This window comes from Pistacia vera, unplaced genomic scaffold (genome assembly GCF_008641045.1).
Source record: "Pistacia vera cultivar Batoury unplaced genomic scaffold, PisVer_v2 Contig676, whole genome shotgun sequence".
NCBI lineage: Eukaryota > Viridiplantae > Streptophyta > Magnoliopsida > Sapindales > Anacardiaceae > Pistacia > Pistacia vera.
In genome coordinates, this window is record NW_022196530.1 from 130,001 (window position 1) to 149,222 (window position 19,222).

General features: G+C 32.4%; 4 protein-coding genes across 6 annotated transcripts in view; 2 read left to right on the forward strand and 2 right to left on the reverse strand.

Annotated features, from left to right (window-relative positions):
- The window catches only part of LOC116113232 (receptor-like protein 9DC3), a 6,084-nt gene extending 5,901 nt beyond the window's left edge, over positions 1–183 (forward strand). Inside the window, exon 3 of the mRNA XM_031399382.1 lies at positions 1–183. This exon is cut by the window's left edge and continues 426 nt beyond it. Coding sequence (XP_031255242.1) covers positions 1–183 — 183 coding nt within the window.
- A 170-nt stretch (positions 184–353) lies between these two features.
- On the forward strand, positions 354–1,748 carry LOC116113233 (receptor-like protein 19). The gene has a single exon (XM_031399383.1). It carries the CDS (start codon positions 354–356, stop codon positions 1,746–1,748), a length of 1,395 nt encoding a protein of 464 aa, XP_031255243.1.
- A 2,776-nt stretch (positions 1,749–4,524) lies between these two features.
- Positions 4,525–7,827, reverse strand: LOC116113228 (elongation factor 2). 2 transcript variants are annotated; one of them, XM_031399380.1, is made up of 3 exons: positions 7,677–7,827; positions 4,781–7,224; positions 4,525–4,748 (listed from the first exon to the last, which is right to left on the reverse strand). In XM_031399380.1, the coding sequence occupies exons 1-2, from the start codon at positions 7,765–7,767 to the stop codon at positions 4,784–4,786; spliced, it is 2,532 nt and encodes an 843-aa protein (XP_031255240.1). In that variant the 5' UTR covers positions 7,768–7,827; the 3' UTR covers positions 4,525–4,748; positions 4,781–4,783. The 2 variants fall into 2 exon arrangements, with proteins under 2 accessions (XP_031255240.1, XP_031255239.1); XM_031399379.1 differs by having other exon boundaries at positions 4,525–7,224.
- A 5,810-nt stretch (positions 7,828–13,637) lies between these two features.
- LOC116113271 (KRR1 small subunit processome component homolog) lies at positions 13,638–19,058 on the reverse strand. 2 transcript variants are annotated; one of them, XM_031399414.1, is made up of 12 exons: positions 18,749–19,058; positions 18,529–18,605; positions 17,725–17,835; positions 16,826–16,894; positions 15,688–15,744; positions 15,447–15,485; positions 15,250–15,354; positions 15,019–15,101; positions 14,852–14,933; positions 14,259–14,402; positions 14,054–14,128; positions 13,638–13,873 (listed from the first exon to the last, which is right to left on the reverse strand). In XM_031399414.1, exons 1-12 carry the CDS (start codon positions 18,927–18,929, stop codon positions 13,757–13,759), a joined length of 1,140 nt encoding a protein of 379 aa, XP_031255274.1. In that variant the 5' UTR covers positions 18,930–19,058; the 3' UTR covers positions 13,638–13,756. The 2 variants fall into 2 exon arrangements, with proteins under 2 accessions (XP_031255274.1, XP_031255275.1); XM_031399415.1 differs by lacking the exon at positions 15,447–15,485.
- Between the last annotated feature and the right edge of the window lie 164 nt (positions 19,059–19,222).

Here is a 19,222-nt window from a genome sequence, read left to right on the forward strand (position 1 = left end):
TTTCTCAGCGGTAAAGTACCACCGGAGTTGTTCAGTTTGCCATCTTTGCAGACTTTACGACTCAGTGATAATACATTCTCCGCTCCTATTGAACAATTCGAGCCGTCTAATTCATTGTCTGATGTTGATTTGAGTAATAATAAGATAAGTGGTTCAATTCCAAGTTCCATGTTTAAATTGTGAAACTCACTCATCTTGATCTTTCATCAAATAACTTCAGTGGCACTCTCCAGTTGGACATATTACTACAACTGACAAACCTTCAGTGGATTTCTCTTTCATATAATAGCCTATTATCATTTAGTTCCAACAACCGTGTCAAAAATACCTCATCCAATCTTGAATCATTCACAATGTCTTTTTGCAACATAAGTGAATTCCCCAGTAACTTGAGAACCTTAGAGAATTTGGAGTATTTAGATCTTTCCAACAATAAAATTCAGGGTCGGATTTTGAAATCTGAGTCGAGAGGAATTAAGAATTTGGATTATCTGAATCTTTCCCAAAATTTCCTGACGTATATAGAGGATCATCCTTGGAGGGATATTCGAACTCTTGATCTTTCAAACAACATGCTCCAAGGATCACTTTTTGATCCACCACCTATTTGCAATTTGAGTTCCCTTGAGTATCTTTCCTTGTCTAATAACAATTTGTATGGAAGAATTCCACAATGTTTCGGGAACATGGGGGTTGTTATGTTGCACCTGCAGAAGAATAATCTTCACGGTAGCATTCCTGATACATTTGCAAATGGAAGTTCGTTGGTGAGTCTTGATCTAAGTGGAAATGAGTTGGAAGGGCGTTTGCCTAGATCCTTGGGAAATTGTAGCCAACTGGAGGTTATGAATGTCGGAAATAACAAGATAAGTGATATATTTCCTTATTGGTTTGGAACTCTTTGGAATCTGAAAGTTATTGTCTTGAGGTCTAATAAATTTTATGGTCCCATACAGGATTCCAAAACTCTATTTCATTTCTCCAACTTGCAGATTCTAGACCTCTCTCACAATGAATTCAAAAGTTTTTTGCCCAGAAATTTGTTTGAAAATTTGGGAGCAATGATGCTTATTTCGAATAATGAATCTGACGTCAGATATATTGGAGATGATTATTATAAAGATTCCGTAGTTGTGACAATGAAAGGGCGGGATATTGAAATGACTAGGATACTAACGATTTTTACATCCATTGATCTGTCACACAATAATTTTGAGGGAAAGATTCCTGAAATTCTTGGAAACTTCAAATCACTCATAGTGCTCAATCTTGCTCACAATAGCCTAACAGGTAATATTCCATCTTCATTGGGGAATTCAATTGCTCTTGAATCATTAGATCTCTCTTCAAACAAGCTTGGTGGAAGAATTCCTGTGCAATTGGAAAGTCTTACATTCCTCTCTTTATTAAATCTTTCCCATAATCAACTTTCGGGACCCATCCCTCAAGGCGGTCAATTTGAGACATTTGAAAGTGATTACTTCATCCGGAACAAAGGATTGTGTGGAAGGCCATTGCCAACGAAATGCAACAATGATCCGAGGCCGCAATTACCACCTGCATTTTCAGAAGGAGAAGATGATAATTCAAGTGAATTTGATTGGAAAATTGCGATGATGGGTTATGGAAGTGGGGTGGTGATTGGTTTGTCCATAGGATACATTGTATTCTCAACGGGTAAACCTAGGTGGCTCGTAAGAATGGTTGAAGCCAGAGTACAAAATATTGTTAGAAGAACTGGAAGGTAGAAGAAATCCATGAAAAAAAAAAAATGTAAGTATATTTCTTAGTCAGTATTGCATGATTCCATAGAATTAATTAAACCATGTCTTTGAAATTATGATATTGTTTGTAATTGTTAGTTATCTTTAAGCTTATTTTAGTAATTTTTTACTTTTGTTTTTTTCAGCAGGTGATGTTTGGGAAGACACGAGGCAACCAAGCACTTCTGGTCATGGTTGTTGTATTTGAGTTGATATGTTTGTACGAGTATGTTTGTTGAGAATATTGTCGGTTTCAGTTCTGGAAATGTATGTTTTTTTTTTTTTATTCGAAGTGTTAACTTTATTGTAACAATAAATCCAGAATATATTGTTGTAAAATCTGAATTCTGAAAATGGAATAAAGTCTTCGCATGTTATGTGCATGTAGCAGTACTTATTACAAAGAAAAAGTGATATTCATTGTGAAAATAGAGGAGAATATACTTTAGTTTCCATGAGATACCTTCATAGAAGCAAGTATAGACACAGTTTAGTATCAACAGGGGAAGTTTCATAATTTCTCTTTTTGTGTTCTTTTTATGTAAACTTTGCATTTACAGTATATCACTGCCTCAAACCAATAGTGTACAGAAGTTCATATGGAGCAGATTTTGGATTTTAACTAAATTTAGCTTTTGGCAGTTATTTGGGAGTCTTCTTTATGCTTCCATTATAGGACAGTTTAATATGAGTCTAGGTTAATTTTTGTTTTCATAAAACAAGTTTGGGTTAATAGATGTGCGTTGAATGGTACTTATCTTTTGATGAATCTTAAAAGCAAATTTAAACAATTACAGTGTTTTAGGTGAATGACACTTAGCTTCGATGAATCCTATACTTGGACTTGTAATTGCCACTCTCACAAAGCATTTCATCAACCCTAAAAGACCAAACTTGAATCTTCTGGTTTTTCTCAAGTTTATTCCTCTTCTTCACTTCATTCCACCCTCCAATAACATGAATTACCAGTCATTTTCCACTTGCTCAAACTCATCTTTGATATTTCAAGACACTGTTCGACAACCCAAATAAATCCCTTTTTCTTTCTCTCTTCAACTATTTTCATCTCTTCTTCACTCGTTGATATATTCTTCTCCAAGTTGATTCTTGCATGGTCTTTATCTGTTATGAATTTTGCTTTGATTTTTTTTTTTTTCCTGGCAATGAAAGATGATTGTGATTCTTACTTAGATTACTAGCTTACAACCTTTTTTGTATAAGAAGGCTACCTAATTTCTTCTGTATAAACTCCTCCAATTCCTTATTCAATCTCTAACACTTTTCTGCTTCTTCTTCAATATTCTTCAGAGATAATGTTCTTTTTACACCCATTTTAGTTTTCTCTTTTCTTCTCTCTCTTTACCATTTTCTTTAGGGTTAATAAAATAAATTCCCATTAGGTATAATTAACTATCAACAATCCCCTTGTAGGTTATAAAAATAACAAAAGAACCTCGATCTTTAATTTTTGGTGTCAAAATAAAAGGCAGAGGGACAATTAGGTAAAATATTTATGAACCTTTTATATCATAAAATCTAACCATGTACTAAAGGCTAAGTATCGAAAAGGGAATTTTTGTTATTTCTGAAATATCAAGGGGGATCTTGTAATTTTATTAAATCTCAGGGGGTTTAGTTTCATCCTATAACTTCTTCCAATAAAACAGCACCAAATTTTGCAGCCACAAACAACGCTTCCAAGCGAGTAGAATTTGTAACCAGCTTTATTCCTCTTCTTTTGAACTCTTCAACAATGTAAAACAATCGCCACCCACTTTAGTTTTGCATTGTTTTCGTTCCTCAATTTCTGGCATTGAGGAAGAAGAAGAACGTCCATGACCCATTATGAATGGCCAATAATATGGTCACTACTTAATAGAGAAATAATATAGGGTAAGTAGTAAGCAACAAGAATTTTGAGGGCTAAATTTTAGATATATTTTCATGATAGAATAGGGTCTTCAAAATTCCAAGTTGTTTTACTAAACTTTTTCGGTAAAAGAACTTGGGAGTTGTTTCTTTTCCTAATATTTTTGTCCATTTTATAAGGGTTCTAGCGAAATATAAAACAAAGATTTCAAATATTTCGGTAGGAATTAATTAGAAAATAAACTCAAGGCATCTATTCTCAGGCTCAGCTACAAGTAACTAATATCATAAGTAAATTTTCCCGTCTTTTAAGTTTTAACTAAACATGGTGATTGGTGAACAAAAGCAATATTTGTTTTACATTTGCACTTTTGCTCTTTTAAGTGAGAAATTCATGATGAAGAAAACGAGTATCATTTGTTTTATGTTTACAAATTCCAAAAAATATTCAACTGTATGGAAGACATCCTTTTCAAATTTCTTTTGTAAACCAGAAAGAACCCAGACGGGATTTTGAAGATTTGATATCTATTTACTTGCCAAACTTTTGAGAGCTTTGATTAACTTTAAAAACTTCAAAATCAGAATTCCGACATATCAAACAAATCCCACCAAGGAAACGGCCACTCAAATCATAGAACATGATTATATTGCAAGGAAAAATTGTTCCCCTTCAAGATTACCCATAATGGCAACCACAACAATCACCATCAATTTACGGCATTAAGAACAGTAAATAAATAAACGATCACAGCACAGCTAGGAAATGAACCAACATTTACCAATTTAATCTTTGAAAGCTCCTACTACTTGCAATCGACATTCATCATAACATCCAAAATAATAAAAGCACCCACCTCCAAAACACAGAAAATAGTTAAGAGACATTATCTGAACATCAAAAACTGAAATGTCATTGGAAGAAATATAGTTCAAAACAGCAGACTAATATAACACGGTAAAACATTACTCATTGTTCCTCTAAGAAGAGCTCTTAAAACCAAAATAAACACAAGTTTCGGTGACTACAATAGAACACACGGATACTAAATATAACGATATAAAGTAACAAAACAAAATCAAGGGCAGCAAAATTTCTGCTTTAAATAGTTTGCCAGCAACTTAATCCCTTGCCAAAAAAAAGACGCTGCTTACAGCTTGTCTTCGAATTCTGACAGTGGGGTCATCTGCTCCTTCAAGCCCTTCCTCTTACGGATATCAGTACAAAGCTGTGCAGCCTGTGATCCCGCCTCCAGTGGGTCAGACGACATCATATCCCAGTGATCAAACACACATTGTGGGAAAGCCTGTCCTGAGGTTGCAGCTCTCAAAGTGCCAGAGAATCCAAATGACTCAACAACAGGGAGGTATGCCTTGATGTTGTAAAGCGGGGTACCTTGCCTCTGCATCTCCTCAAAGACATGACCACGTTTCTGGTTAAGAACACTGTAAATACCACCAAGGGCCTGCTCAGGAGCTTGGATTTCAACCAGGTACACAGGCTCAAGCAGCCTAGGCTTGGCTGTTAGCTGGGAAGCATAAATAACCCTACGAGCAGTTGGAATGACCTGACCACCCCCTCTGTGAATGGCATCAGCATGAAGAACCACATCACAGACTTCAAAGCAGATACCTCTCATGTTCTCTTCAGCCAATGCACCTTCCTTTGATGCCCATTGAAACCCAGCAACAACAGAATCCTTGATTTCATTCAAGTACTGAACTCCCTTACACATATCCACAACCATGTTAGGGCCAGTTGTCTCAGGACCAAAACACCAGATTTTCTTGGCCAGATCCTTGTCCCAACCAAACTCCTCGGAAAGGATCTTAGAACGAGCCTTAGGATCATCCCTAGGACCAATACGACCATCATCAATTGCCTCAGCAAGACCGTCCTCCAATGGTCGGGCTTCCATATAGAGACGGTTGTGCTTGTTGGGGGACTTACTCATGACAGTGCGGCAAGACTTCTCAAGGACAGTCTCACGGAATGACACAACAGGATCCGACTTAATAATCTCAGCACCACCCATGAAATCATCCTGCAAATCCTTCAAACAGATCTCAAGGTGGAGTTCACCAGCACCAGCGATGATGTGCTCTCCAGACTCCTCAATGGAACAGACAACCATAGGATCTGACTTGGCCAGACGTTTAAGACCTTCAACGAGCTTGGGAAGATCAGATGCAACTTTGCACTGAACGGCCACACGAACAACAGGTGAGACAGAAAACTTCATTGCTCGAATAGGATGAGCATCAACTTCCTTCTCATTAGTAAGGGTAGCATTCTTCGTGATGTACTGATCCAAACCAACCATGGCCACTGTGTTACCACAAGGCACATCCTCAACAGTTTCCTGCCTCTTTCCCATCCAAATAACAGTCCTTTGTACACTCTTCACATACAAATCTTTCTTTTCACCAGGAACAAAGTTTGGACCCATAATCCTGACCTTCAAACCAGTTGAGACCTTACCAGAGAACACACGACCAAAAGCAAAAAACCTACCTTTATCAGACGCAGGAATCATCTTAGATACGTAAAGCATGAGAGGACCATCAGGATCACAGTTCCTGATAGCATTAGCATATTGATCATCAAGGGGACCCTCATACAAGTTCTCAACACGGTACTTTTGCGCTTTGGCAGGAGAGGGAAGGTGAAAGATCATCATTTCCAGGAGTGCAGTACTTGCAGGGAGCCATGTCTGCATGACACGCTTCATCAATGCCTTCCCCATCAAGTCCTTTTCGTCAGACTTCATGTTGACATTAAGCTTTTGCAACATAGGCCAGAGTTTATCTTTCTGATCATTCATGCAAGTGTTGATAATCTGCTTAATGGGTTCATAGCAGAACTGAACAAAACCACGCTTGCAAGTAGGAGAGCCAGTGTTCTTAGTGGTCCACTTCTTCGTAGCAGGGTCAAAGAAGTTCTCACCCCAGAGCCTCTCCATCATCTTTGATTCATCAACACCAAATTTGGATGCATACATCTTAGCAAAGTTTGTCAAGGTAAAAGCCCAACCATGCAAACCAGCAGAGAAAGCAACAGTTCCTTTCTCAGGATAGACTTGAACATCACCAAGAAGTGGATCCTCATATGTAGCCATAATGACATTAGCATTCTCAATCACTCTTTGGAATGTCTGATAAGCCTCTTCTCCATCAACCTGAAGCTCAAGGAAGCACCTGTCCATCTTGTTGACAGTTAAGACAGGCCTGATCCTTTCACCCAGAGCCTGTCTAAGCACAGTCTCAGTTTGGACACAGACACCCTCAACACAGTCTACCACCACAAGTGCACCATCAGTAATACGAAGGGCCGCTGTAACTTCAGATGAGAAGTCAACGTGCCCAGGGGAATCAATAAGATTGATCAAGTACTCATTTCCCTGGCGTTCTCCCTTGTAGCTCTTTAAAGCCTCATCAGTCATCGCATAGTAGAGAGAGATACCAGTAGACTTGATCGTAATGCCACGCTCAGCTTCATCAGCACGAGTATCAGTCATACGGACATCTCCAGCAACTTCTTGTGCAATGATACCAGCAGCAGCCACAAGGGAATCAGTGAGCGTTGATTTTCCTGCAAGGTCAAGAAATGTATCAGGGCTAGGATCTACACAAATAAAAATGTGTGACAATATGCAGATAACAAGCACAGATGCACAACAAACATCCAACATCTAAGGATAAGTTTTAAAAGGCTCGGTTATGATCCCCATCTCAAGAAGCAAATTTTGAGGACCAACAAGCATGACCATAATGACCAACCTCCTCACCGCTTATCCACTTATTAATTCAATTACATCATACATAAACATCAGATGAAGGTTCTGGAACTCTCCTCAGAAAAGTAGGTCACAGAAGCACAAAAGTAAACCGAGTATACAATATATTACAGCCTTTCCCAAAAGGAAAATAGAATCAATATGTAACCAAAATATGGGACAATAAATTCCCTGGGACTCAAATTTCATACTGTGCAACACTACATTAGAAACAATAAGATATACCCAAAAGGATAACAGCTCGTACCATGATCCACGTGGGCAATAACAGACATATTACGGATGTTGTATTTGTAGTCCATAATTCGGCGAAGCTCGTCAGCTGTGAACTTCACCATCTTGTCTGATCCTTAAATGTCACCAACAAATATTCTTTCCTGCCCACCAAAATGATAAAAAAAATGAGATTTAAAAACCGAGAATAGCAAGACCAAAGTTCACCAATTCTATCCAGCACGCAAAAAGAAACAAAACGGAAAAAAAAAAAAAAAAAAAAACATATTGATAGTGAGAATCAGAAAACAAGATAATTACAGAACAACATGAAGCAACTACCCGTAAAAAAACAGATAACTTTAACATACTAAAAAACTTATTTTTCTCACCAAAGCTTATAACAAACAAAAAAACGCATAACAAATATAAACTTGAACAACTAGATAACTTTAACAACTCTCAATACAAAATCTAATGAAATAACAATCAAAATCAAGAGACCAAAATATACTACCATTAACATGAACATGAGCAACAGAAAATTAGAGATCTTCAAATAAAATTCGAAGCAATCTCCTCCAAGCATCAAAAGTAAAAATATTTTTGCTTTAAAAAATCAAAAGTCAACACACCCAGATCAGTATTCCCTTTTTTAACATCAACAAAACATCAGATCCATTACTTGCAGCAACTATTACAAATATTACAACACAGCAAACCAAGATATTACGAAAAAAAAAAAAAAAAAATCCCACCCGAAAAACCAGAAGAGAACTTCAAATCTAAACAAATAACCAACCAATTATTACTAAACACAATCAGTCATCAATACTCAGCTATATAAAGCTTTCAGTAACAGAAAATCAAACTAAACAACACTAAAACCTTAAACAAAACTCAATCAGAAGCTCAGTTTTAAGCACAGAAGCACGTGATACATAGACACACGCAGATCAATCGAGAAAAAGTTAGTAAAAACGAATCGAATCAGTTTACAGTTAAAACGAGCAGATATTAAAACACTTAACGATTTGTTTTTGCGATGATAATAAGAAAAAGAAAAAGAAAAAAAAAAAAAGACGAGAAGAGAAAGGAGAAGAGGAGAGGAAGAGAACGAACCTTGAGGTTGAAGGCGGCGACAGAGAAAAACAGGGAGTGTGTAGGATACGAAGTTGAGTAGATATAGTAAGAGAGGTATATGCGGTTTAGAAACCCTCGCGTGACGTGGATACCCCCATTAGGGTTTTTTTTCTTTTATGGGCTGGGCTTTATGGTCCAGCCGAAGCCCGATTAAGAAAAAATCTCATGTTTATTTTTTTTTCTCAATTGTCTTATTTGAAGGGGATTCTTTTTTCTTTTTTTTTTTTTTTTTTTGACAAATTGTTGAAAAATTTTGTTATGCTATGAAATATTTGTAATGAATTTTAATGGAGGAATTAAAAAAAAAATTAGAATTCAAGATAAAGTTTCATCGGCTTTAAAATTGGAAGATTTTACTTTTTTAATTGAACCCTATGCTCTCCAATTATAGTTGACGACATTTATTAACCTTAAACCCGTTTCAATTTTAACATTCTCTTTCTTAAAAAAAAAACACAATTTTTCCAAATCATTATACTAATGTGATGAGACAGTCTTGTGACGATTTTTTTATTTCATGAGTTAAGGATGATTTAGTAAGACCCTTTTTTTTTTTTTTTTTTTTTTTTTTTTTTTTTTTTTTTTTTAACTTACCCATATTCTAAACTATAAAGTTATCACTGTCAAATACTGTATTACCTGGACCCATAAATGTGAGAGTTTTGAAGTTGTAACTACTTGAACAATATTTACTACATCAAGACTGTAATAATTACAAGTTGCTTTAAGTCAAATCTTGAAATAGAAGAAGTCGTCTTAGGGGAAAATAACAATTTCATCCTTAGGTTTGGTTAATAATCTGTTAGAATTTTTAGTTACATTTCAATCCACATCAGCCACGTTTGGTCCTATTATAGTGTTATCAACAAACGGCCAGGGGTGAGCGGTTCCGAACCCTCCATTTTCCGGGGGAACCATAACTAGAATCGCACAGTGCAGATTCCCAAAAAAAAAAATCAGAACCGCACTATACAGGTTCTTCAATTCAAGAACTGCAACCTAAATGCAGGTTCCGGTTCCTTCCGGGGTACCCTGTAAAAATATTACCCTCTTAGTTTAAAAAATAACAAAAATACCTTAAAAGTTTATAAATACACCCCTAACAAATATACTATTTGGGTTTAGGGTTTAATTAATGTATATTATAATTAATTAAATTGTTAATCATTTAATTAAGTATTGTAATATTATTAATAGAATGTTATAATTAATTAAGTAATCATACCATAAATTTATAATGTAATGTATAATTAATAAAATTCAAATATTTATTAAGTATTGTGTAAATTAAAATTAAACTAATGTTATAATATAATGTCATAATCAATTAAGTAATTATTTAATTATGTAATGTTATATTAATTATATGATCATACTATAATAGTATAATGTAATGTTATAATGAATTAAGTAATCATACTATAAATCTATAATTTAAATTATAATTAATTAAATTTCAAATCATTAATTAATATACTAATGGTTATAATAGAAGTGTATAAGTAATCCTATATAAATATATAAGGTAATGTTATAAAATTAAATTTTTAATCGTTTAATTAAATAATGTAATAATATAGTAAATTACTAATGTTTAAATGTAATGTTATAAATATAACAATTATGTAATCATTTAACTATGTAATGTTATAATTAAGTAAGTGATCATAATATAATGTAAATAATAATGTTATAATTTAATTGAGTAATTATTTAACTATTAGTAAGTGTTAATTAATGTTTATAATGAATGTTTACAAGGTAATGTTATAATTATTAAATTTCTAATCATTTAATTAAATATTGTGCTAATGTTTATGTAGTAAATTAGTAATTACTAATGTTTAAAACCAATATCATAACTCATAATTAATTAAATAATCATTTAATTATGTAAGTTATAATTAATATGTGATCATACCTAACGTTATAGTGAATTAAGTAATCAGATTACAGATCTATCTATATATATATTATATAATACAATTTTAATAATTTAATTAAGTAATTTAATAAATAATAATGTAGTAAATTACTAATGTTTATAATGTGATATATAAATTTATAACTAATAAGTAATCATTTAACTATGTAATACTATAATAATTAAGTGATCATAATATAATGTAATGTAAATGTTATAATAATATTTATAATATAATGTCATAATCAATTAAATAATCATCTAATTATGTAATGTTATTAATTATGTAATCAACTAATCATACTATAATGAAATAGTGAAATGTTACCATTAATTAAGTAATTATCTATAAGTCTTTAATATAATATTATAATTAATTTGTTTATAATAGAATATTATAATTAATTAAGTAATCATTTAATTATAATGTAATGTTACAATTAATACATAATCGTACTATAATTTATAATGTAATATTGTAATTAATAAATTTCTAATACTTTAATTAAGTATTATGTAGTAAATTAGTAATTAGTATATTATATAATATAATATCATAATCAATTAAGTAATTATTTAATAGTAATGTTATAATTAATTATATAATCATACTATAATGTAATGTTAAGTGAATTAACTATTAAGTAATCATACTATAAATTTTTAATGTAATATTATAATTAATTAAATTTTTAATCATTTAATTAAATTTATATTAATGTTATAATAAAATGTTATAACGACTAAATAATATACTATAAATCTATAATGTAATGCTATAATTAATTAAATTTCTAATTATTTAAAATACTAATATACTAATGTTATAACTTATAGTGAATTAATTAAGTAGTAATCAATTATGTAATTTATAATTAATTATACTATAAATCAATTAAGTAATATTATAAAATTTAATTAATTAAGTAATCATTTAACTAAATGTAATGTTATAATTGATTAAGTATGATACTTAACTAGTAATTAAATTTATTAATGTTTATCAATTTATCTATATAATTAATTAATACTAATTTATAAAATATACTTAGAACTTGATAATTGAAGTAAATAACTAAATATATTATTACTCAATCAATATACTATTTTATTCAAAAATAATTTTTTTAATAACATTAAAAATGTAAAACACTTTTTAATTGGATCATAATTCCAATTATTCACTTAATTAATCAAAACTTTAATATTAATGTTATAATATATTAAGCTTTTAATATGGTGTAATTTATATGTAATAAGTTTAATTGTATTCGTATATTTATTTAATTAGATATTCTAAAAATTTATCTTTTTCTATTTTAAATTTGTTTATATGTAAAATATAGAAACCTTCATATTCACATTTCACAAATATTCATTGTAGTCTAGGTTTCAAAAAAGGTTCCAAAACAAGTTCTAAAATAGGTTTCAAAATAGGTTCCAAACAGGTTCTAAAATAGATTCAAACCAGCTGCCCCTTACAGGTTCCAAACAGGGTACCTTTTTACAGGTTCCGGTTCCGGTCTCACCACACAAGAATCAGAACCGGAAACGACAGTATCGGTTCCAAAAAATTGAAAACGGAACCTACTCACACAATACCGGTTTTGGGTAGGTTTTGGTTCTTGTTCCGGTTCTACCGCTACCCGTGCTTACCCTAAAAACAACCTAAGTAAGAACCAATGTGTACTAGCATTAACATTTAACAAGGAATGAAAATTACTAAAAACTTTTTAGACTATATTGTTACATGTACAAACCTCAAGGACAAGATTGTTATTATCCCTCTTCTTACACATATATTAGTTAACATAGTTAGAGAAAATTTTATAATGAAAAGGATTATAAGATAAATTTTCCATTTTCTTAAATAAAGATTAATGTATCATAAATAAATATGTATGTAAACAAATAATTATGAAATTATTATTAAATGATTGAGTTTTAAAATTTGTAGAGATTATTATATATTTTCTTTAAGAAATCAAATATGATTAATCTCGTGAAAGCGAAAACATTTAGGGTTCAATATAAAGTGTCATAACTCAATCTACTTCACATCAATTTTATGACTCCAACTATAATTATAATCCATGTCAAATCACTACAGATTATGTCATTGGAAGAAGATATCACCGAAATTAAAATTTTGAGATATTATTTGAAATATATTATTTTACTCAATATTTAGAAAGATAAAATTGTAATAAAAATCAACAAGATAAAAGGCATGAAGCGAAGTTCCGTTTCACAAAATCACAGTATTGTATTTTAATATTTTATTTCAAAGACTTTAATTTATTATTATTCTCTTGTTCCTTCCATCAAATTAGTTTTCTCCATTATTTAGACATAAACCCTTTGTTGAACAGGTAACAACTCTTGAATTGATGTAATTATTTTTCTTAAATAAAAAAGAAATAAATATGGATTCTGTGTAAGTCAATTTAATAATTTAGCGTGTTCTACTATAGTTTAAAATTTTTAATTAATTTGAGACTTTTTAAACTTTTATTAAACCGTAATTCTTTTGATAATGAATAACAAATGTAAAAAATGGTCATAGTTGATAAATATGATAAAGATGGACAGAGACTACACTAAGGGTCATACTATTAGTTTCTTAGGTCTAATATTAGCTTCTAAAAACCAAGATAAGGGGTGGAAATGAGTTCACCCTTGCTTTAAAGTCATGACACACAGTCACAAACAACGTTCAATTTTTTGATCACAAATTTTCCTCAATTTCCTTTCTCTACCTCTTGGAAAAGTTCAAAACAATACTTCTTGTTAAATCAACAATTCATCTCTTTAGTTTATCTGGTTTTACCAAATAAACAATGTAAAATCCACTACGATTACACTGGACATTAGATTGTAGTCTAAACACCAAAATAGAGACATATCCCTGAATCAGATAAATACAGATTTTCTAGAGCAGTGAGACCATTCTGGACAAATAAGAAACATGGCATACAGCTAAGAAAATTAACTTCAGAAACTCTAATCCCTACACGTTATCAGATCATCATTGTGCCTAATCTAGATTAAGAATGTTTCGATTTCTTCTTCTTTTTTGACGATTCTTCTCCAGATGCTGCAATATATTCTTCAGCATTGATATTCTCAGCAGACTTCTGCTTTTTCAACTTCTTCGCCTTCTCCTGCAAATCAAACAACTTGTGACATACATGCAAATAGAAGTAAACATAAATACATATCCACTTTGCCCGATGAAGGGTGAATTGTGGAGGTTTGCCTCATTACTCATGATATTTAACAAATGCTCCAGCATACACATACATATAGATGTACCTAATGTTAAATAATTTCTGATTATTTACCTTCAGTGACATGGCCATAGCAGCAACATCTTTGTTCTGATCCTCATGATTACGAGAATCCTGCTTTGAGGTTTCCTGAAAATAGCAAAATGCAAAAGAAGAAATTATAGGTTATAGTGAAAAAATAAAGAAAGGGAGAGAGAGAGAGAGGGGCACAGAAGTTCTTCAGATAAGGAGAAAACAGAATGAAAGAGCCTTAGAATACCTCAGGAGGAATGAATGCAGCTTCTCTTTTTCTTTTATTTTCAGCTGTTTTTTCTGCTTGCTTCTCCTTTTTCTCTTGCCACTTCTTTGATTCTTTCTTTCTCTCACTAAGAAAGTATTCTCCAGATTCCAGTAGTTTGTCAACCTGCAAATACAACAGAAAATAGTTCAACAATGTATAGAAATGTATTTTTAAAGCGAAACAAATTGACTAAAAGAAAAGTGACAAAACAATGACACTGCAGGGTTTAAATATATGCAAGGAACAACATATGCATCCAATTAGACACAAGCAGTCAAGTTCAATACAATAACTTCCATAAATGCCTAGTTTAAAAGAAAGAACCATAACAAGAAAGCTGGTGTCTCCATTCACAGAGCAATGGACAAATACATAAAAGCAACCTTGAGGTTGAAGAAATAATTTCATTCTAAAACTATTTTTGCCCCAGATTGTGAACTTATACGAAAATTTTACGGAAAAAAAAAATAGTGAGATACAACAAAAAGTGGAAGTCAAAGAGAAGAAAAAAAACCACCACTTATTCCTAACGGGAACACATTGGTAATATTGTGGAAGAACAGTCGTCTCACCTTACTAGGTTGTGGAGGAGGAGGGAAGGGTGTGTACGGTTTCTTCTCTTTACTCTTGACATTCTTTTGCTTGACATTTTTCCTGAAAAAGTTATTCATGTTAATTTCAATGATGAAAAATTAGAAACATCAAACAGCATAAGATGCGTTAAAAAGATATATCATACTTTTTAAACTTTGGAAGAAATCTATCCCAATTTTCATTTGCAAGTGTTGGATCTTTTTCGAGTTCTTTCTTCATCATGAGAATCTACATGTTTCCGCAAAGAGTGGGGAAAGAGTGAGTCAGAGACGTAACATTAACAGATTCCAATGTCAAAAGATAAGCAACTAAATTTTCAAACTATTAAAAGAGAACAACAATTATATTAGAAACAAATAACACCACCCAAGCACACCTTGATATGGTATACAGGATGCATTTTATTCTGTATGCAATCTTCCACAATCTTCCTGACTTGCTTCAAACCTTTAAATGAACCCATAGCAGCAACCGTGTTTCCCTATTCAATTACAAATTGCTTGTCTACTTCTATCATACCATCAAAAAGAATTTTCATTTTAACATCAAATTTAAAAGAACAGTAACAATTACCTGAACAAGGATATAGCAGCCCGTCAATATTTCAAGCGCCTACATCCAAAAGGAAAATAAGGCGGTTAAAAGAGAATTCAACAAATATCTAACAGCATTGCATGTCAGAGGAATGATGCTCAAACATCACCTGCAGTTCTAATTTTTTTTTTTCCCCTTCTTTTTTGGTAGTATAGACGAGGTTTGGGTTGGCACAGGGTTTTAAATAGACTAATAAAATGACAAATTCAACTATAAATACCTTTAAAGTAGAAGAATTTGGGCCCACAAGGTGCTGTCTCCGTTTAACAAATCGTTCCTGCAAACAGAGGCAACGTTGATGAAATTTGAATATTGCAGGTTTGGAAAAGCATGACAAAAGTTACCCCTTGACTTATCATAGGTATAGACTAGCAGACTTTATAGCAACCTAAGATTCTACATATTTCAACCAACAGGTTACTTTCATTGATAACCTCTGTTTCTTTATAACGATTAACAAGGACGGTCCTTTTAGCTTTCTACATTCACATTATGCTACTTTTCCATTTTTATTAATTTTTTTGATAGGATATTGATAAAAAGAAATAAAGTTTAAAATGAGGCTCCCATTAAATAGGGTTATAGGGTGTTCTCATCTTTAATTTTTTTATTCTATCAATAAATTACGGTCTTTGTACGGGTCTACATAATTTTTCACACGTTCAATTGCTATGACTTTATATACTTAAGCAAGTTTAATGCCTTCTAAAAATCAAAGTGGAGTATTATCAAATTTTGCAGCAGTTTTTGAACTCCAAAACCCTGTTGAGTGTACTCTTTGACTCTACAAGCGATTCTTAAAATTTGATAACTGTGAGGCAAATATTTTTTCTCTTCTTTATGTCCTCATATATCACAAGTTCTATGAAATTGTAAACCCTAATTTCAGTATTCTCAAATCTCAAAATCTTAACACCCATTTTCAACTACTCAAGGCATTCTGCTTTTATTTTCTATTTCATTACCCATTACAAAACTTCTAACAATTGTAAGATGTCATCACTAGATGCATAAAGTTTTTAAACCATGATGATGCAGTTGTCGGCCATCAAAAGCTTAACAACAGGATTGATTCATTCAATATCTTAATTATATATCTTCTCAATTTTCAAACAAATATGATTGATACATTAACCTGTAACAACTTTGACATGTCATCACCAGATGCTAAAAGTTTTGGAACATGATTATACATTTGTTGGCCATTGAAGGCTTAACACTAGGATTGAAGCAACATTCAGTGAAACCTACCAATTAGGACAACTAACAAACAGCTTCATTAAATATCTTCTCAATTTTCAAAAAAATATGATTGACACATTAAACCAGCAACATCAGGTGATTTAAGCAGTACAAACCTTATTGCGGACCAAGTTGCCAATTTTGATGATGTCACACTGCACTTCGTCATTAAGTATTTTGATTGCCTATGACATAAAAATAATGTTGATTACTAAATCAGAACTAATACAAAAATTTCCCAGATGAGAAATCTGCACCATGAAATAGTAGAGGTTCATATAGTTCATTAGCTAAGAGTTTACATCATCAAGATACAAGAAAATTCACTACAGCAACTGAAATTAGAACAACAAAGTTCACCCAAGAGTTTTTAGAATCAGAAAAGAGCCCTCTTCTCTCACCACTTCAACCATGGTGAAAGTTAGCAAGTCAAAGAAGACATTATGCAAGAGCAGGGACCGCAGGAAGTTAAACAGTATAAGAAAGAGGGCAACCTTGCTTCTCAGGAAAGTGTCATTATGACCACAGGCAGTCAGGCTAGGGTGGGTGGCAACTTTCAGAAGGAGGCCAAGACCAAAACAAGGTTGTTGTGAGCTTGCTGTGCAAGGTTGTGAGCATAGGTCTTAACAAACCATCAACAGGACTAAAACAAGAAGTGGAAGGGAACATCTGTTTTCCAAAATATAGTTGTTTTTGAGTTTTTTGCTCTACTGAACTTGATGAATGTAAACCAGTAAAGGAATATTTTGTTCACTTTGTTTTGTTGTTAGTCTGAGGCTCTCATTTAAAGACAATGAGACTGTTCATGATATTAGATAATTTTAGCTGTGGTCATTTCAAGGCATTGAGACTGTTCATGATATTAGATAATTTTAGCACCTGTCATTGATAGAGATAACGTACTGAGAACAACTAATATTCCAACAACTATTTCAGACTTCCTAAAAAAAATTCATTAAAAAGTTTAAGAATAAAAGGAACTGAAAACAGAAGCATAGAAAGTAGATATTTATACCTGAGGTGCAGGAACACTTCTTGACAAAAGTCTAATAAGATCCCTGGCTTTCACAATAATATAAGGGTCCCTAGTCTTTCTAGTTGTTGAGACAGTCATGGAGCCCTCAACCTGACCAGAAATTAAACAAACAAGTCAGAGAAAAACAATATACACATTGAGAACATTGTCAATTGGGAAAAATTAGAGAAAACTAGGGAAATGAAGTGAAAAAATGGAGATAGGTTATTGCCATCCAAAACCACAAGTACAAATACACACCATCAAGGCAATGAAGAAGAAAAATGGACCTCAATGTAAAAATATATTATGCGTAAAACTAAGGCTAAGCTGATTCTAGAAAATAAAATCAAAGGTATGAAAATAACCCCCAGTATGCCCCATCTCCAAAAGTCCCAAACAAAAATAAATAAACAAATAAAACAAAGCTTTGAGAAACTTCCAAAAAATAAGTCATCAAAACCAGGTCAAACTTCCATCACTTAACATACATAATATATTTGCCTCAATGATTGCATAGCAAATACACAGAGTTCTCCATCCAATATCTTAACTCACTTTCAATATAAGGTTTATACCTCTAAAAGGCAAGATAGGATACCAACATTTCAACAAACTCATATGCATATATCTTTCAAAACAATAAACAAACAAGAGAAAATCCTTCATCAGAACAAAATATTGAAGTAGAACATAATCAACTGCCTTTATATTAAGATTAGCAACTCACTATCAATTAATCATTTAATCTAAGTGCTCCGACGAATAACCTCTTAGCCCAAAAAAAAAAAAAAAAAAAATTACCAGATTTAGCTCACATGAAACACCATACTCTTTCAAAGCACCTTTCACCATAGGCCATGCTTGTTGCAAGTATTTTTCTATTAAAAAAAAAATACAAAAAATCCCATAAGTCAAAAAATAAATAAATAAATAAATAAATAAATTAACAAGAAACTATCTTGATTATTAAACAATTTTCAAACTACTTCCGTCTAAGCTCGTAAGAAAAGTAAATTATTACCTCTGTATTGAGGGAAAAGAGTAGAGAAGGAGCTAACTTCGAGCATGCCGCCTTCGTTCCAAGAAGGATCGAATTTTTCGATCTTCCAACGGTCGATGTTGGGGTCTTCGTCCCATGGCTTCGGTTTGTCGTGCTTTCCTTTGTTCTTCTTCTTCTCCATCACCGTCTCCTCTTCCATCATTTGGTTGCGACTCGAATGGCGGCAACGAAAGAATAGGGATTCTAATTTTCTCGTTTGGCTGAAAAATTAGGGCGGAAAAAGAAAGCTCAAAGTGCAGGGAACGGCTAATTATAAACTTATAATCACGTTTGTTTCGGGCTTCAAGTTATGTTTTTAAAGAGATAATTTTTCTACAGTAGATAAAATTTTTTAACTCCAGTGGGTTCTAAAAATAACAAAAACACCCTCACTACTTAACATTATAAATCAGAATTCTTTTCCACACCCATTTTGCTCAATATACGCTCTCATAA